Genomic DNA, 25,786 nt, shown 5'->3' with positions numbered 1-25,786 from the left:
ATCTGGACTCATCGGGACTTTGGTTATTCCGAATTATAGATCATCAATTTAAATCTGGTATGATGGCATGCAGAAATTATACAATTAAAAATATGAAACCGTAATTTATGGAATAAAGAGCAATTATGATCTAATCCATATCAAAATTTACAAAAAGAATAAGCTTAATATTTATTTGTTTACTTTATTAAACATTTCTTTCAATGTAAGTTGTTTAAGTTGCTTCATTTTTTTGTGCTAATACTTTCTCTATAATTCTATAAACAGACATAACTTCTTGTTCAGATACGAAGTTCCATTGTTTAAGTCCTGTAATTGCTGTGTCGAGAATACCGACTAACTTGTCAATCGAAATTTTTTCATTTTCAATAACGTTCTTTGTTACTTTCTTCGCTATCGGAAGTTGCGCGTGGGTAAACGCTTTACTGGCTTTAAGCGCATGCGTAAGTTTGTGGCTTTGAGGTCGGGATTATGGATCATTCCGGATAATGGACTTTGTACTGTAATATATTTTAATATTATTTATACTATATCTTAATTTTTGGGCCCCCCCCAAGAAAGTGGGGGCTCTCAGCTATAGCTCGTGTAGCTTATACATAAATTCGACCATGACAGTATGCAGTAAGATTTTAAGCTAAAAAAATTTAATTAGGAAACATTTCTACAGAACAGCAAGCAGCAGATTGCTTTCAAAGTTATGAAATCTGACATAAAAAAGTGTAATCTATACAATATGTTCAACAAAACAGTAAACTACCTGCAGAAAGTCTGCACTCATAGCATTCTAAACAGAGCTTCAAGTAAAATCAGGAAGGCAAAACAAACTAATAGAAATTGATGAAAGCTTTTTTACAAAGCAGGTTGAACACTGATTTTTTGTTAAATAAAGATGCGTCAGGTTTTCAGAGTTCCACAGGAACAACTAACAGAAATTTGGTAGCATCTCCCTAACTTTTACAGTCGATGAGATACTATGTAAGTACTGGAGAATGTTTTAGTGAAGAAATTGAATAGCCACACAATATAATTACTACTGAAATATAAATGAATTTTTCTATAAAAAATAAACCTTTATTTATTCCCCGCTTTTTTTTAAGCCTCAGGTTCTTAAAATACCATTTGAACTTTACCTACAACCAAGAACTAGCAAGTCTGCTCTAGGAACAGGATTTAAAAATTTAAAAACCTTGCTCCACAGAACATCCCAGCTGGTTTTTTTTTCTTGAAATAAAATACCAAGTATTTTCCTGTGATAAGAGATAACATATCATCATCACAGTCATTAAAATAACTCTGATTTTTTTTTCTATTATGTCATTCACATTTAATGATTTGAGCTCAACTTAATTGCAAAACAAATATTAGATACTTTTGCTTCATAAAACAGAACTCTTAGTATCTAAGCCTGAATTTAAACCAAAGTTTTCCTAAAACAACTACACTAATGATTTTAAAAATACTGATAATTCTTATATTGATTTAAGAATGTATAAAATGGAAAATTTATTGAAATACTGAATGCATAATTCACTTCAATACATAATTTATCTTCTTTTAATATGTTACATTATTCCAGAAATTCATATACAGTCAAAAGTCGTTAATCCGGACTCATCGGGACTTCGACGATTCCGGATTATAGATCATCAGTTTAAATCTCGTAAGATGGCATGCAGAAATTCTAAAATTAAAAATATGAAACTGTAATTTATGAAATAAAGAACAATTATGATAATTATTATAAAGGGTATCAAAATTTACAAAAAAAAAAAAAAAAAAAAAATTAATATTTATTTGTTTACTTTATTAAACATTTCTTTCAATGTAAGTTGTTTAGGTTGCTTCGTTTTATGTGATAATACTTTCTCTTTAATTCTATAAACAGACATAATTTCTTGTTCAGTTACAAAGTTCCGCTGTTCAAGTCCCGTTAATTGCTGTGCCGAGAATGCCGACTAACTTGTCAATCGAAATTTTTTCGTTTTCACTAACCTCTCTGTCACATTCTTCATGTCTTTATCCATTTTTTGCAGCAAATCCACTTTTTGTTTGTTGGACATCGAAACATACTTTCGTTTTGTAGATCCTTTGGAAGTTCCAGCATCGGAAATTCTATTTGACATAATCGAAAGTTCAAGTTTACTTTTATAAAATTGCTCTTACAGTCTGCAAAAAATAATAAGCGGGATCCAATTCGAAGATTAAGGAACAACGCAATCATTAACTGAAATAGATAATTAGATAATTTTAGCTTACACCGTCCGTTATACATTAAACGCGCAGGCGAAAACGTATTCTGCACTTGCGCACACTCATATGCGCAGTAGTCAAGGTCTTACGCGCATGCGTAAAACGCCTGTGCGCATGTGCCAACACGGCTTGTGTGCAGAAAGTTTTTAGCTTTGAGGTCCAGATTATAGATCATTCCGGATTATGGGTGTCCGAATTAACGACTTTTGACTGTATACAGTTTCATTTTTTAAAAATATGTACTATACTTAAGAAAGATCTTTCAAATGATGTTGAATTTTAACGATGGCTGTTACATTTTTCAGTCAGTTGTACACTTCTATCAGAAGCAAAAATGTTTTATTCACTACATTCCACCCTTTTGTAGTTCTTTGAATACTGTATATATATTAATAAAACAATTTGAAGGACCAAAGTCCATAGCTATCCTATAACAGTTAATATGCATGTATGATACAAGCTCTTGATCATCCAAGGTGACCTTGGTGTATATTACTTTGAATAATCAGTCTATCATATAAAAAAACTGAAATTTATTAATTCTTGAAATTATTCTTAGCATAAAGAATATCAAAATTTTCTCAGTATCTTGCACAGAAGATCACCCACCCTGTGAAATTCCTAAACAAATATGAAGTTAACTGAATAATATTACTACAAACTGAACATAAATTTCAGAAGTTTTTTCCCACCAAAATATACTGAGGAATGGGTACTTGCCATTTTATTTACCATGTTCACATTCTAGGCGCCTAAATAAATGTAATGAATTAATAGAAAAATCAAATTAAAATTCAGTTCACATTTACATGGACTAGATTATTGAACTATTTGAAACTCAATTCTGTTGTAAAATATATTAACATTTAATTCTTATATTCTCTGGCTAATTCCATTTTTAAAATCTTTATATAAAAATTTAGAAATGACTACAGATTAAGACAACTCTGACCAAATGAAATTTAATAAAATGTAACAAGAAAAAGTACAATTCAAATGAAATAGAATTTAAAAATTTTGAAAATCATTAGAGATTGAGGGAATGGAATTTGCCTAATTTAAGTTTAATTAAATACATTCCATTTATTTCTGAGAAACATTTTCCTTTGTTAAGACATTAAAAATTTGAAAACATAATTTATGAAATAAAGAGCAATTATGATCTAAAGGATATCAAAATATACAAAAAAAAAAAAAAAAACTTAATATTTATTTGTTTACTTTATTAAACATTTCTTTCAACACATGCATGTGTAAAGAATACATTACGCATAGTCGAAATTAGAAAATTGCAATCAGAAAACTATTTGATGTGTATCCGTAATATAATGATGAGAAATTTGATTTAAATCATATCAAAAACGGAGTACATTGAGATGAAATACTACATTTAGCAAGGAATTACAAGCCGAATAAAATAAAAACATCTGCCCTGAATATAAGGATAGTGCTGACAGATCAACTTCCAGTTCATTGCGCGCCGTGATGTTCCTCCCCCCGCAGAGCAGTGTAAAATTGATAAACAGATTTTGGAAAGGTTAGAGAAACAAAGGATATGCCTTTATACATTTTTTGCAGTAATTCCACTTTTTGTTTGATGGACATCAAAACATGCTTTCGCTTTGTAGATCCTTTGGCAGCTCCAGAATCGGAAATTCTTTTTGACATAAACTAAAGTTCAAGCTTACTTTTATAAAATTGCTCCAACAGTCCGCAAAAAATAAGCCAGATCCAATTAGAAGATTAAGGAACAACACAATCTGCAACATTAACTGAATAAGATAATTTTAGCTTAGCTTATACCGTCCGTTATACATTAAACGAGCATGCGCAGAAAGTTTGTAGCTTTGAGGTCCAGATTATAGATCATTCCGGATTATGGACGTCCAGATTAAAGACTTCTGACTGTATTCTTATAATAGAAAAGGGGTGGTCAATGTATGCTGCAGAAAAGCTTCTCGAACAGAAAGGTGATGATAAAGAAAAACTAAGTTATTTTATGAACTTGAGCATACTCTCTATAGCCACACTTGGAAATTTTCATTTTTGGGGGGTTAAAAATCTATTATCACATGTGCCACTAAAATGAAAGGTAAAGTTCAATAGGAAAATTTTTCACAGACAACAGCAAGTTTAACGAATTAATCAAATGAAAGAAACAAATTTAACAAATTAATTTTGTTTCTTATGACTTAAAATTTACACACATGCTCAGACATTCATACCCAGAATTAAAAAAAATTTTTTTTTTTGTCAATAATGAAATTCTGAATTTAGTTTCAGTATTGCATGATAATCAAAACCAACACTTAAATGTCACTAACATATTTAATGAACTTTTGTCATTATGCAGAATGATACTGGCACAGCTATAACATACTAATTTTTACTTGAAAAAAATGCTCAAATTTTTTTAGTATGATTAGTCTTAATAGTAAAAAAATGCTGGATACATAGCTCAACCACTAAAAGCTGCTATTGATTGGAAACTTGCCTTTACTAGAAAATCCACGAGCATAGCCTTTATACTTTAATACCATAAATTACATGAAATAAATAAAACTATTAAAAACTAAATTCCATATTTATTCAAATTGGTAGGACCATCTGCTACTACTTTTTTTTATCCTAAAAATAAATAATTATTAAATGTTATGCATGGCTGGAAATTTATAAATACAGCAAATGACATACTCTTTAATAAATTCATTTCACATTTTGTTCCAACTGATCGATTTATTAGGAGAAAATTTAAATTATGGACATATCCCATATAATTAGCAGAATTCAGTAGTTAAGGTCAAACATTTCACCAATCTGTTTAAGCATTGAATTTACCAATAATGATACTATAATTAAGGCCTTTTTACGAAAAGTTAACTTCTATGCAATCAAATAAAGCATGTTAATCTGCAAAACAAGGCACAGAAGTCAACCTTGAAATCTGAAAAATAGCAAGACTTCTGGGAGAAAGTAGAGATGCTTTTACGCTGCACGGCAACATTAAAAATATACCGACTTATACAGAAATATTTTAATGCCTTTATTTTTTAAATTGCTTCCAAATGAATTCATTCTTAATTATATCCAAAAAATTAAAGATTAAAATTGCGATTTAAAAGGTCTACTAGACTTTTCGAGAAATGAAATACTCAGCAGAGAATGCACAGCTTATGTTAATTATAATTCTGAAGCAGGGGCGTAGCTAGAGGGGGGCAAGGGAGGGCATCTGTCCCCGGGCGCAGAATCCAAGGGGCGCCAAACTGATATTACGACATTTTAAAATTAAATGTTTTCTATCCTTGGCAAGCAGTATGGGGCGCGAAATCTTCAGTTGTCCCTGGGCGCTGAAAACCCTAGCTACGACTCTGTTCTGAAGAGAAATTCTTGCAATTAGAAAAGCCACTACTTTTCAAATTGAAACCTTTTCCCGACTGCGATATTTTAAGTTTAGAAATGAAAAGGCAGATGTTATTAATGTCTGGATAAAAGGTAGAAAACTGCAAGCAGAAAGTAAAATTAGCTTCTATAATTAACAAACATTCGAAAGTGGATTGTTGATCATTAAAGTAACACAAACAAGAACTAATTATCATACTTATTCAAAAAAATACAAAGAGGAAATTCTATATAGACTAAATAAAAATAATATTCACAGGAAAAGTGCACAGCAAAAATGGATGAGAAAAATACACATGTATGAATAAATTTTCAAACTGATACATATTCAAAAGAACTGCATGACGAACAGCAACAACGAACTAGCTACACACAGAAATGGCATTTTTCTTGAATCATCAAATTTGGCACATAATCAGATAAAATAAAAATTTTCACACGTAAAAAGCAGACTTTTATCCTAGAATATAATAAAATTCAGTAATTAAGATCAGAAAATCTTTTACCAATCTGTTAGGCCAAGAACTTACCCGCATTAGTTTTAACGAATATTCTCGCATCTCAATCTGTTAAATAAACTGTATTAATATGCAAAACAAGATATTAAATAATACAAACAAGAATTGACATATTTATTCAAAAGAGGCATAAAGAAGAACAATTTTTATGCAAACTAAGTAAAAACGGCACATTTACTTGAAATTTTGTCAAAAATTTACCAGCAAAAACTTGATGAATCTCTACATGAGCTAAAGAAAATACCACATTCAACTTGAAATGAGTTCAGTCAGAAATTTACTAGCACAATAAAAAGAGACATGGAGGGAAAAAAAAGAAAAAAGAATTAATTTTTATATCTACTCCCCCCCCAAAAAAAATGCAGAATGAGCAGCAGCAACACAAAACAAAGTAGACAATTAAAAATAATTTTAATGAATCGATCATTAATAATGAAATTCTGGGCATATACCAAATAATCAGAGATAAAGTACAAATTTTCATACATAAACAGCAGATTTTATCCTACAATATGATTCAGTAATTAAGAGCAGGTAATATTTTACCAATTTGCTAGGCCAAGCTCTTACCATCATTGGTTCTAATGCATTTTTCAACAAACAGCATTACACATCTGTCAAATAAACTACACTAATCTGCAAAACAACACATTAAAATAATACAACTAATTAACATATTGGCTCAAAAAAGGCATAACGAAGAGCAACTTCTACACAAATTCAGTAAAAATGGCACATTTACTTGAAATATCCTCAATCAAAAGTTTACTAGTAAAGCTTTTACATGTGTTAGAATTTTCGTGGTTACTTAAAAAAAATGGAAACAGTAATCTCTACACGACCTAAATGAAAATGGCGCATTTATCTAAAAACACGGTAATCGGCCAGAAATCTACCAGCACATAAAACAGAAAATGAGCATGAAAAAATATACGCATGCAAAAATTACTTTTCATATTTAATAATAAATATAAGATATAAAGCAAACACTTACCAGAGAAATAGAAACCTTGGGTATTTGACGAATAATCTGAAATTTGCCATTGCGCACATCTAAAAACAAACAACTTCAAATTAATCAAGCAAAATGTGTAAATTTGGAAAACAAGGTATTAAAAATTTACGATAGAATTTTAGCATACTTACGGATCAAAAACATACCACTCTTCAACCACAGTTCCAGAAATAAGAATGAGCCAATGACGCCAAATTACTTGGCGAGAAAGTTATTAGTAGATCTTCATGCAACCCAGAGAATCTCGTAACTCCTCCCATTTTTTCCCCCTTTTTTCTCGCGAAGATAACCTGTCAACAACGAATTCCGATAAGTGGTAATGAAATGTGACCTTCGACCCCACTCACTCGGTGTTGCCAAACCACGCTATAAGTAAACGAATCATGCTTTTTTTCGTACTCCAGGTACTTGCTACTATGGCTAAAAACCGAGTTGACTCATCAACTACTTTTCCCCCTCCCGGCAGTTGTGCTAAAGCAGTGCGAAGGATACTTGGAATCTCACGCTTTTTTTATATTTGATCATCGGCAGTTCACGACAGCGTGTTTTTTAAATCTCAACAATTTTAACCGTGAACAACCAGCGTATTATCCGCACTGGTGGATAGTCCGCAGCTTCAAAAATTTGCATTTTAAACACAGATAGTCCGCGGACTATACGCGTGAAATTACGGTAAGTATAAACCAGGAAAAGAAATTAATGTCGCTGACGCACTATCCCAAATAAAACTGGACGATGAGGGGAATGAACTCAAATGCGCTGTGTTGACTTCTAAAATTTTAGATTCTAGAGGAACAATTATTGCTGAATTGAAAGCTGATCCTGAATTTGGAAGTATTTATGCTTATTTAAATGACCTCAAAATTTTTGAATGTACAGATGTCGCCGCAATAAGTAGAGTGGGGCACAAAACTATGAAATAATAGATAATTTATTGTTTTATATGAAATCAACAAACGAAAACTTTGAGTAAAGGCCAGTCATCCCAGCCTCGCTTCGATTGAGCATTTTGAAAGAATTACACGACGCGCCAACATCGGGTCGCTTAGGGGTCAGAAAGACTATAAGAAGGGTACGCGAGGCGGTTTATTTCCCACAATTATACAAAATAGTAACTGCTTATGTCAGGTCCTGCAATCGATGTCAATTAATAAATGATATTAATTACAGCCCGGGCGGGTACTTAAATAGCACTCACACTACATTTCTGAATGAAATTTTAGGCATAGGTCTCCTTGGTCCTTTTCCCCAGAGTGAGTTAAATAAAAATCATTTTATTTTAGTAATTGTAGATCATTTTTCGAAGTGGACAGAAATTATTGCACTTACACGTGCGTCAACCAAAACATTTAACATTTGCAGATGCATTCTTACACAGGTACGTTTTAAAATACGGTGCACCGATAAAAGTCATTAGCGATAACGGTAAACAATTCGTTAGCCAAATATTTGAAAACATATGCACTGGACTTGGCATACGCCATATCAAAATGGTTCCGTATAGACCACAGGCAAACATAGCAGAAAGAGTTAATATTGTAAAAATAATTTGAAGCTATGTTAGCACACATCATAAGCGCTGGGATGGCTACATAAATGAGTTAGCCTGATTAGCCTATCATGACTTTCTTTAAGAACAGCAAGTCATGATACTACTGGAAAAAACTCCAGCAGAATTATTTTTAGGATGTAAGTTAATTACGCCACTAGATAAATTATTCTTTGTGCAACAAAGGGAACAAGAACTCAAATAAAAAGATATACAGGAACTTATTGATCAGGCGGTTAAAAGTTCGGATACAGCAAGAAATAGGCAGAAACTTTACTATGATCGAAAACGCCATGAAGCAGATTTTAAAGTAGGGGATATAAAGTGTTAAAGCGGAAATTTTCTTTATCAAGTGCCCCAGACAATTTCACTGCAAAATTGGCTCCGAAGTTTGAAGGCCTCTATGTAATGCAGGGAATCGAGGGAGTCGTATTGTACCTTAAGAACGAGAAAGGGGAAACCTGTAAAGCAAGTCCCGACCAGGTAAAAAAATATTGTAATCAAAATGATTTCAAAAACCTTAAAAGTTTCTTGCAGGACTCAAGTGCAAAAGAAGTGGAAATTCCAGAATTAATGCCGCCCGCTGCACCACCCAAGAAGCAGAGAACAGAAGAGGAACCTAGTTCTTCTACAAGCTGTTCTACGGTTCCGAAAAGAAGGAAAAAGAATGGTCAGACTCCAGCAGTCAAGAAGTGCAGGAAATCAACGCCGCCTCGTAAAGAATCGTTGGTAGACAGCAACAGGAAAAGACCAGGTACAAGGTCCCACAGGAGAAAATCTGCGTCAAGGAAACCATGTCCAGGGACAAATAGTCAAAAAAAACAAGGCCGCTGTTCATGAGAAGAAAGAGACATCAAGAGGAACGAAAAAATTGGGACCAGCAGAAAAAATTCAAGCAAGAATCCAGACCGCTAAGACCAGCCATTCAGGGGCCAAGCGGAAAAGACAGGAACCCGAAGACTACCACCCCAAAAGGCCGGCGTACAGAGGGCAAAAGAGGAAAGTGACCATGGAGGAAATTGGAAGAAATCAAAAAAGGAGGTTAAGTTCCATGAATTCTGTAACTTGGCATCAATTCTGCCAGAAGAGGATGTCGGAGTTCCAAGCATCGAAAAGTCAAAGATAAGTTAAACCTTTATATATATATATATATATTTGTCTGAACTTTTATGTGTAAATACAAAGTTCTATGTGTTGACGGAAGTCAATTTGTCTTGGTTGAGACTTAGTTTAGTTTTACTGTATTTAGCTAAAGCAAAAGCATTATTTTCTTTAAGTGTAATATCTAAGAACAAGCAGTTCATGTTGGTCGAAAGACCTTTCTGGTTCTGTTATGTTAAAGCCAAAATTTGGCCGAATGTAAAATAGCTTCGTATTGTTGTATTAATGGAAAATTTAGTTTCAGTGCCGCCAGCTTGGCGAAGAAAACGTGAAGTAAAATTTTATTTTCTCTTATTCATCTTATTGTAAATTGTAAAAATCATATGTATTAGAATTTTGTAAATATAGGTAAATACTTGAAAGTTATGTTAAAGTAGAATTTAGTCTAGAAGCATAAAATTTTAGATGCTAAAAGTAAATGCTCAAAAGAAACAAGTTAAAACCTAAGTGTTAAACAGTAGATAAAATCATGCTTTAGAGCGAAAGCCTGCATGTGAAAAGATGAATAAGGGGGAAATTAGAATGAATGTGGTTTTAGGGTTCTCCACCCACACTTGAATTTAAGAATGTTAAACATAGCTCATTGTGTTTCAGTATGTTGGAATAGGGTGTGTCATAATTTGTCGATTGAAGTCTAACAAATCATTGTGGTTAGGGAAAGTGTTGAAATACAAAAACATGAAGATTCCCGTTTGACACCATGCATGGTAGAGAACCAGGGTAAAGTTAAATTCATGTTTGAATATTTGAATGAATGTGAATTTAAGCATTTAAATAAGGAAAAGAAAATGATCGAAAACTTAAATACTACCGAGTATTAAGAAAGTGTAAATCATAATGTATTTGGAATATACTGATACTTATTCCTTCCAGATGCTAGAAGGAAGAGAAAAAGATTGAATGACGAAGAACGACAGCAGAGAGGATCCTGTAAGAAGATATTGTAATGTAATCATCTACAAAATTTATTGTAAAATTTTGTTAGGCAAAAGTTTGTTTTATGTAAACAGGGCTCTTGAATCGTAGGTTAAAATGTGGAAACTTTTCAGCAGGTCGTTTCTAGAACCTGCTTCCAAGTTTGCCAAATTCTGGCAGCGGTAAGGTTTATATATGTAGGGTTTATATTTATTTTAACTAACATTTATTTTAAGTTATCTTTCCTGTCTAGCCTTTACTTTCCCCTAGAATTGCCAATGCTAGAGTATGTAAACTGTAGTAGAGTGCGCAGTATATTCAAATTTAGCGGAAGTAAGCTGAGTTTAAATTAGGAAGGAAACGAGATTGTAGGTGTGCTACTTGAATTGCGAACGTGAATATTGCTTGGTAGAAATTTTAGAACAGCGCGTGTCAGCCTGTGTGCCTAGCTCGGTAGATTTTGCTAGGTCTTTCAACTGCTTAATCAGTAAGCTCGCTGAATCTCAGCGGTAATTTTAGAATGTGGTTAGGTTAGTTTAAGATCTCAGAGCCTCGTGGATAATGATCTCGCTATTTATTCATCCAGTCATTATTTTTCAGTTAAACCGCCGGGTCGGCGTAGTTTGTGAGCATCAAGTGGACAGATCTGTTATTTTAAAAATTGAATAAAAAAGGCTTTAAACCCTTCTTACGTTTCTGTGTAAATTCACACTTAGTAGCAGTCACTACCACAGTTTGCTGACAAGTTGGGGCCTCTGGATCTTACAAGGTCATGGAATGTAGCCAATTCATCCAGATTCAATTTTTTTAATGAGGTATACTGAAAGTTTTGTGTGGCATATCTGATATGTTGCTGCAATGGACTGAGAAAGAATAGCTTGAGATACACAAATGGAAAATGAAATCCCAACACCAAGAAGGAATTGTGCTAGATAAACAAAATTTGTGAGACATGTTTGTACGTCTGAAAGTCATCTATTCAAATTTTGAGCTAGACAAACAGGTGTGATGTTAGTAGCACCACTATAAATACACAAATAATTTTGACTTTAAATATATGACATAAACTTCATGCACTGTATTTACCTTCTGGACTGCGTGTGGTGAGTGAAATTTGTGTTAGAATGTCATTAAGAAAATGAAGAAGACAGTATCAGCAGCTTACTGAATTTGAACAAAGTTGTGTACAAGAAGGTGGATTTTTTATTTCCAATATTGCAGAAAGAATTAATAGGGATATATCCACTATGCATGGATGTTGGCAGCAGCGATCATGGAAAGGCAATGGCCATAGTCCATACACTTACCACCACTCAAAGGGAAGATACCATATTCGTATGGTGACCAGATTTTAACATTGGTAAAGTGGGACACCATTGACTAGGGGTGGAGGGGGATTAAACATTTAGTCTATACAGAGCAACACAAATTTTCATAGGACAAAAAATAGTATTGTAATATATTTTCAAAATTTCAACACAAGTTCAATTTACAAATGCAAGAAATTATGTATAGTATTATTTTATTCTTTGGTATATTTCTCATTTGAGTGAATTTTGTTTAGTAGATTGCTGTCGTTGTTTGAAAGGTCATAAAATTTTTCACAAAAATTTGTTAAATTATATTTCACACATAAAATGGCTTTCAAAGTCTCAACACTTAATTATGATTTTTCTGATGTCGCACTTTATTTACCATAGAAAAAAGTACTCGGTCACAGCATTAGTTCCTGGAGTATTCTGCAGTTTTTAGTGCATTTTTGTATGGAACATGGTTTTTTCCAAAATGATGAAATATTTCTAACCATTTGGATTCTATTGTGAACGCTGATGTCCAGGATTTAAGCTTTTCCTTATCAATATATATTTTAATAATCATATCTAATTAAAAAGATAATTTTCAGAAATATTACTGTATGGGAAATTTTGAGTAATATGATTGAATGATTTTTGCACATTCTAATTAAGTTCTTGTTTTAATATATTCCCTAGCTTGCCGTGCATTCTTTCTAAAAATTGGGACATTTTTAAAAAGGCGTGGGCAAACTGCTAAAAATCGGGACTGTCCTGACAAAAGTGGGACATCTGGTCACCTTACATATTCGTCACATGTCTGTGGCATTTCTCACTGCATCTGCAGCAGGCATTCAAGCTTTTGTTGGCACCACAGCAAACTATAACAAATTGATTACTTGAGACACCTTTAAAACAGATGCCTTGTAGCATCCATACCACTAACTGTACATCACTATATGCCATTTCATTTGTTTCAAGAGAGCTGATTAAAGGATGGAGTGGAGATTTATTGTGTTATCAAATGAGGGTTGTTTCTATCTTGGTGCAATGGTGGCTGTATGTTTGTTAGAAGTAGCCTAGGTGAGCACTTGAAACCAAGTTTTCTGTGACATAAGATGCATTGGACCTACACCAGGACATATGGCTTGGAGAACAATTTCCTATGACAACAAGAGGATTCTTGTCTTTATACCACACCCTTTGGGAGTAAAATTGCATAACAGATTAGTGACTGCACCTGTTGTACTAGCATTCTTTGACAACTTTCCTGAGAACATTTTCCAATAGGATAATGCTGCATACCACTGCTATCACCCAGTGTGCTGTACATGTGCTAACATGTTGCATTGACCTATGAGATCTGCTGGTCTTTCTTCCATTGAATATGTATGGAACGTAATTGGATGGCAAATGCAGTATCATTCACAGTCGCAAAAACCGTTGCTGATTTGACCGACCAAATGCACAAAATGGCATACGGTACTTGTATGGCACATGCATGTTTGTATGCTTTCATTTAATATTATGATTGCAGTGGTTAAGATACCACCATTTGATATGTGAAATGGCTCTTCTCACTCGTACTTTACATTTTGAAACATTAATCAAATAAATATGTTATTTAAACAAATGCTTTGCTTACATTTCATTTGATTTCATTTCATTGAACTGATTTCTTCTTAGTTTTGGGATTTCATTTTCCATCAATGTATTTATAACATGCTAAGTACAATGTGTCATTTTTCATTGGTAAAGGGCACTGCGGAGATAGGGGAAGAGTGACTATGAGAGAAGAGGTGGTAGCAGATCATGCTTGAAAAGAGAACTGGAAATGTCAGTATGCTCCATCTCTTTCAGTATTTAAGTTGTGGTTTTGAGTGTTTTTATTATTTACATTTTTAAATTATAAAAACATTAAATTTTATAAATTATTATATTTTAAAATTATTTACTTTTTAAAATTATGCCTCTTAAATGCCACCTGGGTATAGAATGGATAATTCATCTAGTGTTAGTATTGTAGTTATAAATCATTACAGCATAAATACAATAAGATTTATTTAAGCATCTTTGGTGAAGTGTTACAAGAGTTCATTTTGTTTATATATTTTTTTACTAATTTGCATCTATCATACAACAAAGTTTCAATGTAAAATGCACATGAAAATATTTTTGTAGCTATAAAAAATGAATGAGAAATGTTTATATAGCTAAAAGAAAGTTTACAAAGTTTATGCTACTTTAAAAACAAAATTTATTTGGAAAAATATCCAGGATCTTTTGAATATTTTTCAACATTCAGAAATTCTAGCTATCTAGCTTTTTCTTGAAAACAGGCAGTATAGGAGAACAGACAAGTGTTTACAGATAAAAAGATGTCTTATAAGTCTCATATAAAATTAATGTAGAGTCGAAATTTCATAAGGTGTGTGTATGATGGCCTATCGAGTTCTTTTGAAGAACTATGGAATGAAAGAAGAGGATTACTTATGTCTTGTCATTTATTCAGTAACATGCTATTCATGGCTAAGACTTTCTGAAGGATATTATTGTTAGTAATGAGATATGTATTCACTTTTACACCTCAGAATTTAAATTACAGACATGAAATGGAAGCATCCAGGCTACTTAGAAAGCAAGAAATTTAAGGTGGTGCTGTCTGTTGGTGAAGACTACTGCATTTTTGAGTCAGGAAAGCATGTTGTTGGGGCAGGAGAGGCAGCGGCCATCATATATGCAGATGTGTAGGATATAATACTGAAATTTTTATATTATCTTCAGTTATTATCATTTGAACTTGATCTGACTAAAGGTGTATTATTACCCCATGATAATGTTTACCCAAGCATGATCATTTTAGTTCAGGAATTTTATGCAGCATTATTATATAATCCTCACCTTATTGATTTTCACTTCCTGCCAGCTCTCAAGAAACCACTTAATGGCCACAGGTCTTCACATGATGAAGATACCCAAGAAGGGCAATAACACAATGTCTAGGATTAAGACATCACATGTTACGAGATAGGCTTTGAAATATGATTTAAATGTATACTAATATGTAAATAATCATGGAAACTACACGGAAAAAGTATCTGCCACACAGCAGAATGTATAATGCTTTACATTCAAATAAATTTTGTTCTTGAAGTAATAATCCTTGTAAACTTTCTTCAGTTTCACACTTATTTACAATGTGAACCTGAGAGATCTTAAAAATATAAAATTATTGTCTTAAGCAAGGCAGTCAGTAATAGAGCAGTAGCTGAATTGTTAAAAAATAATTTTTAAAATAGTGTTTTTCTTTTAGAAACTGCAGGATATGGCTAGTAGCTGTCCAAATGTGCATATCATCAAAGCAGGTATTATTCATAAATAGAATTATTCGTTCAAGATGTAATAGATGATTCTATATAAACTTTAATTAAATCATTTTTTAGACATGATGGATTTTGATAACTATGGAGATATTGTGTCTAATATTCAGAAGCATATTAAATCTGGTGGAGTAAACCTTCTTATAAATAATGCAGGAATGATGATTAGAGATACATTATTGTCTGTGAAAAGAAAAAACATCATGGAGAGTTTTGAACTGAATGCTGTTGCACCTCTTTTATTTACTAAGGTAACTTAATAATGTTTTTATGTACTTTTTAATTAAAGTAGGCTCACTTTAAAATTAATGTTTATTGGAGATCTTAAAATCTAATTATTTATAATAGTAATCTAAAAAAAAATGTGATTTTTCTCTCACTGATGAACTGATATTCAATTGCTTATGTAAAGTATTCTTTTGAAATTATAAGCCATTGTTCTTTTTATTCTGTAAAAAAAAATTGCCAATTTGTGCTAATGTGTTAGTGCTACAGTTTTTAGGTTATTAACAATAAAAATATATAAACATTCTTTATATTTAAAAAAATTCTTTATTTTATTGCTTAGTGGTCCAGTGAACTTTGATTGTAAGCGTAAATTAACTGAATTTTTTTTTTTTTTTTTCAATGGCTGTGTGACTGTTTATTAAGCAATTCATCTGGAATAGTCAAATCCCTTGGCCATTAACTGCCTCACTACCGATAATGTTGTCAATGGTGTTCCACAATTAGTAGACTAAAATTAAATTCACCAAATGGGAAACAGATAACTACAACCATCCATGTCTTCTCTGGGATTAAAATCCAGGTTCATTGATATGGCAACTGATGCTGGTAATTATCATACTAAACAAGGTGACTATGTGCTCTAAATGATCAATTATTGTAACTCTCATTTGACAATGCAGATGTTAAAACTCCCCAAGCATTATCAAGACTATAGCTTCCTTTACACATAGTATCAGCTTTCCTTCAGAAGTCTTTTCCTCTTAAAACTTCCAAATAAGCTTTTTCAGTAAAAATGGGAGATTAAACAAGCTTTCAAAGTGAATTTTTTAAAGGGTAAAACAGACAACTACTGTACATAATTGAATAATGTTTTTTTTTCTTCTTCTTCAGCAATAAGCAGATATATACTTTTCTTAATGAAAAGATGGAGCCAAAATAATATCCTTTCCTTTTATAAAAGATCAAAGAGAAGAAAACGTGTTTTCTAGCGCTTAAAAATATTGTTAAATTGCTTAGAATACAGCTTGTGATAGAAGATAAATATAACTCTTTTATTGCAAAATTCATGGAATGTTAAATTTAATTTACAGCACAAAATTTCTATTGGGGAATTAGGTGTGTGGAAGATAGTGACAACTTATTAAAACAAATTTCCCATTTAAGCAGAAAAGTGTTTTTAAAACTGTATATTTGAATCTTCTAGACCAGTGGTACCGGTGGTCCATGAAAACTTTTTGATGGGAAATTGAGACATTGCATTTTTATGAAGATTCAGTTTAAAAAATGATTAGTAACAAAAACCTATTACGGAATATGGATCATACGGTTTTTTTTTTTTTTTTTTTTTAATTTTAGCTACTTTTTAATTTACTAATTTTAGCAAAATTCCTTCTGAATTAAGCGACTTTTTAGCTACTTTTGCAGATGTATCTAGTGACATTTGAAAGTGAGAGTTGGCATCCATGGATATGCTGCTGTTGTTAATAGCGTGAACTAGAATTCTCTTTCCTTTTGAATTGCAAACATATTATGCTATTGTAGTCGTTAATAACACAGTTTTTCTCTATGTCAATAGGCAACTTGATGGATTTTTATGAGAACCATCTGCATTCTTGTTTATAATTGCGTCACTGGAAGTTTCCGTTTTGTTTCGTCTAACTGCTGATCGATCGCACCATTGCTGAGTAAGCGATGATTATTATGTTTACAATAATTAAAAATTGGCGGCATGACACTATCAGTTTATTGATATTGCTTTGTGTTTTCCGGTTTGTTCTTTTTGAATGCTTTTCATGAAGATCCTTTCCAATGATATGGAAATGTGAAGCTTTCTGTACAGGAAAGGTAAGATTTTTGTACTTTTCCTATAATTTTTCAATGTGAATGAAATATGTGTAGTTTGCTGATTATTATTGTATAAATGTATTTATCTTTTTTAAAATTCATATTAGAACCGCTGTTCTAGACTATTTCCAAAGTGACAGGAATTTTCTCAAAAAAGTGATAATTGGTAAAGAATACTGGATTTTCTGAGGTGATTTGGAAATCTGTGTACTAGTCATTTTAGTTTTTAGAATTACTAGTAAGCAATTTCCATGTCTACAAAAGCAAGGATAAACAAACCCAGAATCAGGTTTAATGCTATTTACTTTATTTTAGAATCGGAGGATTATTCACAAGGAATTTATGCATTATGACAAACTGTGAATCAAATGTTGCTATTCATGACATTTTCAAAAGAGGGTTGCTGATGGATAGCCATGAATTCATGGCACTTGAGTATTACAGTATGATAATTTCCTTAGCCACAGAATTTTACACTCAGTATTTCCCAACCCCTTTTCTCCAGATCTGAATCTGTGTGATTTTCTTCTCTCCTTTTTGAAAATTTACTTGAAAGGTCACCATTTCGACAGGGTGGACAGGATCCGGAAAACTGAAACTGTCTAGTTCATGGTGATCTACTTCAAGCAGTCCAGCTGTAATGCAAAAATTGGGAGCAGGTTCTCCGACAGTGTAGTTTTCTAGAAGAACTGACTATCTTGATGAAGATACCATGATTTATAACTTATGAATGTGTGCCATATTTTATAAAAACAGTCTCGTTACTTTTCTACCACAAGATGCATACTTTCTAAAACGACTTTAAAAAACAAAACAAAATATTATAGTTCATGTAAAATTCAGCAACAACATATTAATGACTGCTTATGACTTATGTATTTATATTATACCTTAATATAATAAAATAAAGTTTTACATATGTTTCATTTTGATATTACATCATAGGATTTTTTTTCCACAAATTCTTAGTTAAAAAGGCAAACTAAAATATGTAGGTAACCTAAAAATTAATTCTATTACAGGCACTGCTACCTTTGCTAAAAAAAGCTGACAGTGGAACATTCCCATTAAATGTTGGAAAATCTGCCATACTTAATATATCTGCACACTTAGGCTCTATAGGAGAAAACAACAGTGGAGATTATCTGTCATACAGACTGAGCAAGGTAAAAGGAAAGATTTAAGCAATTATTTCTGATTTAAAAATCTTTACTTATCTTTCTAGGCTATCTTAAAATATAAATTTAAAATTTGGCTTGTAGACGATTATTAATTTGTATCAGATGCCAAAATAAGTGAAGTATTTGGGTGTTCGAGGTTAGAAGCTATTTATCCAACTTTGCAGAGTATCATATGTTCAGAAACTCAGTACGGCAAAATCCAGATGGATTTTTTACAGATAACTTAGGACTAAGAACTTAGGTTTGAAACCTAAGTTGTATGCAGATTTTGTAGAAATGATGGTTTAAAATCATCAGTTGAGTGGTTAACCTGTATTGAGAAGGACCTGAAGTATTAATTAGGGGCTACAACAGACATTAGCCCTTCAATGTTCTAGTAATAAAGAAGAAACATCTGGTGTTTACATATTTGTAGAAGTATTTTTTTATTTTTTTTTTATATTTTTTTATTATTTTTTTTTTTTAATATTCAGTGTGATAGCCTTTTTTTCTGAACTATAAGTCTGCACCGTGATTTCCATGACAGAAGGGCTTTTAACAAAATTTCTAGGTGCATTTATTTCCATTCTTCTTCCATTGCTTTCCAAAGTACATCGGTAATGGTAGGTTTCCACTTAAAAAGAGCTCTTTTTAAGAGACCAGAGACAGTCCATAGCTGAAATGTCAGGGCACCTTGTAGGAGTACATTAAAAAGGTGCAATACCTGTATCAACCTCCGAAAGTCACTTGAGTACAAAAATAGAATTTCTTCAGTAAATATCTGGTGCAAAATTTTCTCTTGATATACACTGAGATGATTTTGACAGTTTGTCCGTCTCATCTTATTTTTAATTTCCTATTGTGAGAGAATCATGTGACTATCATAAACCTTTACTGAAACCTTCTTAGCATTGACGGAACCAGTTTTGTAAATTTTTCTTTCGCTAATAAATAGATCTTTTTTTGTTGCAGTCATTTACATAAATCCATGCTCCATCGAGGGTCATGATGTATTTCCATTTATCTCCTGCTACCTAATTTTCATACAGGGTTCTACAAATTCTTGCCTTGGGAAAAGCTAGTGAGCTTTCTTAAGTTAGCTAGTGAGTTACTTTATTAGCTTTCTTAAATCGTAAATCTTGGTCTATTAATTATTATTGCTACAGGTGTATTTAAAGATTCTGCAATTGTGTCAGTTTCCTCTTGCTACCACTGATTAAACTTTAAAAACAATATATACCTTTTCAGGTATTCATATATGGTCTCCTTTTCATGTAGAAACAATGATGACCATTTTTCCTTTTCTAATTAATAATATTGCTTATTTTGCACTTAGAAATTTTAATACTATGCATTTGACAACTTTTTTTGGAATAAGAATATTTCTCTTCAGAAAGTGCAAAAACATATCCTTCAATCTACAGCTTGTTTACATGCAACATTTTGAAAGAAGAATAAATTTAAAAGTAGCAGACAATGTTTCTCATTTCAAATACTGAGCTGTTGCCAGAAATTTTTATTACAAATCATTTGCTTTTTAAAAATTCTTCATTGAATTCATTTTAAAAGTATGTAAACACCCTCTGGGTATCTTCACCCAAACTTAAAAAATTCAGTTTACTGTATAGGTGTGTTTTTATTAAAGTACTCAAAAATGTAAAAAATGAATTATTTGTTAGGTGATGCATAAATGATATTTTATTATATATAAATACCTCAATGATAAACTTCTGTTATTTATTTTCAGGCAGCAGTAAACATGGTTACAAGAACTCTTGCAGAAGAGTTAAAACCTTCAGGTATATTTATTATGGCTTTGCATCCTGGCTGGGTGAAGACAGATATGGGAGGCGATGCTGCACCATTAACAACAGAAGTTAGCGTAAATGGAATGCTAATTGTTTTGGCTAAAGCAGAAGAAAGCCACAGAGGTTTATTATTCAGTAGTAAAGGACACAAAATACCTTGGTGATAGCACAGACTATATTTTAATACACGAGATTCTAGTATAGGGATGGCATTACTTATCACAGGCGAAATTTCAGTTTCATAAAATTATATTTTTGTGACAGTTGTGAAATTTATATTTAACTTTGAAATTGTGCATTTATTTTTGTATCTGTATTCTTTTTTCACATCTTGTATCACTCTAAATAATTCATCTTAATACTGCTATAAATTTAAGTTAGTGCAGTTTTAATAAAATTGTGTAGTAAGTCACTATTAATTCACACAGTTGTAAGTAAAATATCCATATTTGCAAATGCATTACTTTTTGAATAAATTATTAGGACAAGCTGCATAACTTATTTTCTTCATGTACTGTGACATAACTAAAATTAAATAGGGGTTAGAATGAAACTTGATTTCTGAAAGCATTAGAATTTTGAAATTTTCCCTTATGTATAAGATATTTCATAATATTATAGCAATTAATATATGCTTTTTCAAACTACACTGCACAACATGATATTTTCAGTATATTCCAAATGTATCAAATGTGTTAAAAATTAATGAACTAAAAAAACTAGTTTTTGCTAGGCAATCTTTAACTAAAAACGCTTAAGCTATATAAAAAACATTACAACTGAATCATAACTGTACATCCATTAGGCCTACATCTACTATGGCTGATGGAGATGAAAGTAAACGAAAATGCAACAACTGTGATTGTCGCCACAGGCGGTTAGCATCAAAATTCCTCTTTTTTGGAAACCGACCCAAAATATGGTTTCTTCAGATCGAAGCTCAATCCCACATTTCTGAAATTATGATTAATCAAACAAAACACAGTTATAATCAGTTCTATTGAAGCAGGGACATTGTCACAAATCACCGATATTCTCACCACATCCCCAGACAGTGGCAAATATCTGGCCATTAAAAAGAATCTTATTGAAATTTTTGCCAATTCTGAAACAGAAAACTCAGAAACTTCTGACCAAATTAGAACTGGGTGATAAGAAACCATTCCAACTCAAGTCTCAGATGAATTTTTGAAAACATTGTGGATGCAATGACTACCACATAATATGTGGAGCATTTTATTTGTAATCAGCGATGATTTGTCTAAACTATATACATTGCTGACAAAATATGGGAATTAAATCCCAGTCCACCCCAGGTTAGCTTGTATTATTTCTCCACCATCTGATAAAATTATAACCCAAGATCTACAGAAACAGATATCAAACTTGAGACTGCAGATAGCAGAAATGAATAGGCGTAGAAATTCCCAGTCCAAAAAGATGAAGATACAATTAAATTCAAGAAATCATTCCAAAAATAACAGTGACCCAGATAACTGTTATTTTCATCAACGCTTTGGTGAGAGAGCTTACAAGTGCACCACACCATGCAAATACCAGGTTTCAAAATAGGAAAACTGAATCCCTGGCTTTCGATGACAAGTGGAAGTTAAGGGGGGGGGTCCAGCTGAGTTGTCTATATATTCATGACAATGCATCAGCAACCCATTTTTTAATTGACACTGGAGCAGAAATTTCGGCTATCCCACCATCACTATCAGAAAAAAGAACTGTGTCTAAGCTTGCGCTATTTGTAGCTAACAGTATAGCAATAAAAACGTATGGTAAAAAATTATTAGAACCGGATTTAGGGCTACGCAGATCTTTTAACTGGCCTTTTATCATTGTGGATGTCAATAAACTTATCATTGGAATACTTTCTTTCACATTTTAATTTGTTAGTCGATAGTAAAAATAGAAAATTAATCGATGGCACCACCTCATTAACGACTAATAGTACTTTGTGCAATAGTAGCTTCCTTACTAATATTTTTCAAAACCAATATAGAGACATTCTAATAAATTTTCTAACTTACTTAAACCCAACATAAAAAATTATAAACTTACAGAACACAATGTGCAGCATTACATCGAAACCAAAGGTAACCCCAATTGCTGTAAGGTCTTTGAAGAACATCCAAAAACAGCTGGTCAAGTCTCACTTTAAAAAAAAACTGGTGACTAGAGACTATGGGGTGATTACCATGGTCTTAATGCAAATATCATACCAGACAGTTACCCACTACCATTTCTAATGGATTGGTACACATATTCTGCATGGAAAAATGATTTTTTCAACCATAGATTTGATAAGAGTTTACCAACAGATTCCTGTTTATGAAGCTGTTATACCAAAGATTGCCACCTTTTAGATGTCAAGCCTTGCTTTAACATCTAGAGGAAAGATGACTCTGTTATTTGTTAAAAACCACGGTTTTCAGCAACTAAACAGAGTTTATGATACCATGTTCCATGGCAATTAAAATTTTTATAATGTCTGCTGCCACTCCTTTAAGTTTGTTGCTTCCATTAACAGAATACACGGTGTAATGTATTTTGCAGTAATTTACAAACAGACAATCTTCTGAGTAGAACATAAATTTTATTTCTAGTTCATGGTGATAGACAACTTTTATACAATTCTTAAGTGGCAAAATTTCATACTACTCCTAGCTGTAAAATCTTCAGAATCCTAATCTTTTTAAAACAATATCTCATGTTACTGAGTAACGGTTTAATACAAATATGGCATTGCCACTTCAACAATAATTATATTTATTTATTAAATAACAAGATATTACAACCTCTCCCCCCTCCAGATAAACTTTAATTTATATTTTTATAAATTAAAGTTTTTTTTTTTTTCAAAATGACAATATCAGCACAATACAGAGTTTAAATACAAGATATAACATAAACTGAGGAAGAGAGGAAGGAACAAAATATTTTTTTTATCTATATAGAGAAACAAATTATTTAATCAGGCCAGGGAGTACGACTTATCTACATTTTTATGGTTTTTACCACTTCAATGAACGATCGTGTAATTGTAGGGTTGTAGTACCAGTGCCCATCTCATAAGTCGTGGATTTAGACTCACATTATTTTTGAGCCAAACTAAGGGATTATGATCGGTCATGATGAGGAATTTAGTATGCCCGTCTAAATAACATTGAAGTTTCCTTACAGCAAATATTATGGTGGCGCATTCCTTTTCTGTGGTAGAGTACTTTTTTTCAGTTTCTGTAAACTTCTTACTGAAGTATAATACTGGATGTTTATTGTCTCGTTCGCGGCCGAGCGGTAAAGACGCTGAACACTGGTAGTTCGGTCCGAGGTTCGAATCCCGCGAACGGGCTGGCTGCATGGGCGTTTTCGTGGTTTTCCCCATGTGTAACGTGTATACGAGCCAGTTTCCCTTAGAAAGTCTTCCACGAAAGGCATCCCTTCCCTTAGGCAGATAGCCCTAGTGCGCTTTGCCATAATTAAATACACACACACACTCATTGTCTCGTTCATCTTTTTGAGCTAAAATGACACCCATACCAGAGTTTGAAGCATCAGTTTGCAAAATAAACTCCTTATTGAAATCAGGTAGGTGCATGTAGTATAGGCCTTTGAGACAATTTCTCCTTTAGCTCTTCAAATGCTTTTGTGCACTCTTCTGTCCAATTTATTTTCTCTAAGTTTCCTTTCAAAGTTTCTGTTAAAGGTGCTGCAATAGATGAGAACATGGGAATGCAATGATTATAATATCCCGCTAATCCTAAAAATGCTCTGACTTGACTTTTTGTGGATGGCACTGGAAAATCAAGAATAGCTTTTACTTTCACTTCACTTGGCATTCTTATACCACGACCTACAATATGTCGTAGGTATTTTACTCTATCTTGAGCAAATTTACATTTTATTGGTTTAATAGTTAAACCAGCGCCCTTTATTTTGGACAAAACGGCTTTCAGGTGACTTAGATGTTCTTCCCAGGTGTTTGAAAAGATTGCCACGTCTGTGACGAACCTGCATTTATCCATGGCGGCCCGTAGAGCAATCACAAAGCATCCGATGGTTCAGTTTTTCTACTGCTATTTATTTTCCGTTATATTTACATATTTACAACTGTCCTATTGTTAGGTGGACTACCTTCACAGAAATCATGTTGCCTAATCAAACGATATTTCGTTTCTACTTACATGCATTGCGCTACTGCCAAGCAGCGCCCTCTACTTCTTTCTTTACAACACTCCTCACCTGTTCACACAAACCGAATACAAAATAAACCAGTATTTCTAAATCAAACACAACATTTGAATACTCTATAAACTACATCAAATTACAAATAACAATTAAGTAATGTTTAAACACGTTAAATCAACTTATAAAGTAATTACTAAATAAGAAACATTATACTAAATCAAAATTCGCAATAATTATATAAACTAAACTACATTTAGCAAAAATCAATAAAGATACTCAGATGATATATGTGCAAACAACAAATTTTAGATTATTACACAATAACTCTTTACTACTACTTATGCACCAAGGTTGTACAGCAATTGTACTAGTCTCTTTAGATTACCTGTTTGAGTTTTAATGAGACAAGAACGAACCTGACCATCTCTGCCAAGATAAGTTTCTATTATCTTACCTAGCGTCCACAAATTCCTAGGTAAACAGTCGTCATGTACAAAGATTACGTCATTAACATTAAACTGACTAGACACTTTAGTAGGTGGACATAAATTCACAGATCTTAAAGAAAGCAAGTAATCCTTCCTCCACCTAATTCCAAAAGTGGTTTAACAAGGTTTGTTGATGTTTATACCTTTTGATCAAGGAATGTCTAGACCCAATCAAGTCTTCTCTGCACACTCTTGTAACTGGAAGAGAAAGTAAACGTTTACCAATTAAGAAATGAGCAGGAGTTAGCGGTGAGGATTCTGAAGGGTCATTGTAGACATACGTTATGGGTCTTGAATTAATTATGGCTTCGATTTCTACGAAGACTGTTTCTAGCTCATTCAAACAGAGACTAGAACGTCCAACTATTTTCCTTAAACAAGTTTTGATCGTTCTAAAATGCCTTTCCCAGAACCCTCCCCACCATGCTCCTTTTTCCACAATAAACTTCCATGTTATACCGTGGGAAGAAAACAAATTTTGTACGGATGGGTGTTGAATACACTTCCAAATTTTTCGCAACTCGAGATCAGCACATTTGAATGTCTTGGCATTGTCTGAATATATCGTTGAGCACAATCCACGA

The 25,786-nt window shown here is 32.6% G+C and overlaps 1 protein-coding gene and 1 long non-coding RNA gene across 5 annotated transcripts in view; one reads left to right on the top strand and one right to left on the bottom strand.

Moving 5' to 3' along the window:
- Positions 1-21,017, top strand: part of LOC118179780 (uncharacterized) — a 47,006-nt gene extending 25,989 nt beyond the window's left edge. For 2 of the 4 annotated variants that reach the window (XM_085819172.1, XM_085819187.1), the window contains exons 2-5: positions 15,413-15,464; positions 15,543-15,730; positions 18,575-18,718; positions 20,460-21,017. In XM_085819172.1, the coding sequence (XP_085675298.1) occupies positions 15,413-15,464; positions 15,543-15,730; positions 18,575-18,718; positions 20,460-20,684 (609 nt within the window). In that variant the 3' untranslated portion in view covers positions 20,685-21,017. Of the gene's footprint in view, positions 1-10,695; positions 10,841-15,412; positions 15,465-15,542; positions 15,731-18,574; positions 18,719-20,459 lie in introns of those variants that run through there. The other 2 variants (XM_085819182.1, XM_085819176.1) reach the window with 2 other exon arrangements.
- Positions 1,209-7,851, bottom strand: LOC146999195 (uncharacterized). Its single transcript, XR_015041765.1, has 2 exons — positions 7,162-7,851; positions 1,209-1,681 (listed from the first exon to the last, which is right to left on the bottom strand). It is a non-coding gene; the product is annotated as an uncharacterized LOC146999195 (long non-coding RNA).
- Positions 21,018-25,786: the final 4,769 nt, after the last annotated feature.

Source organism: Stegodyphus dumicola, chromosome 1 (assembly GCF_044657685.1).
Source record: "Stegodyphus dumicola isolate Sdum_Otavi_A_Nest chromosome 1, ASM4465768v1".
NCBI classification, from domain to species: domain Eukaryota; kingdom Metazoa; phylum Arthropoda; class Arachnida; order Araneae; family Eresidae; genus Stegodyphus; species Stegodyphus dumicola.
This window is presented reverse-complemented; position numbering and strand designations above follow the sequence as displayed.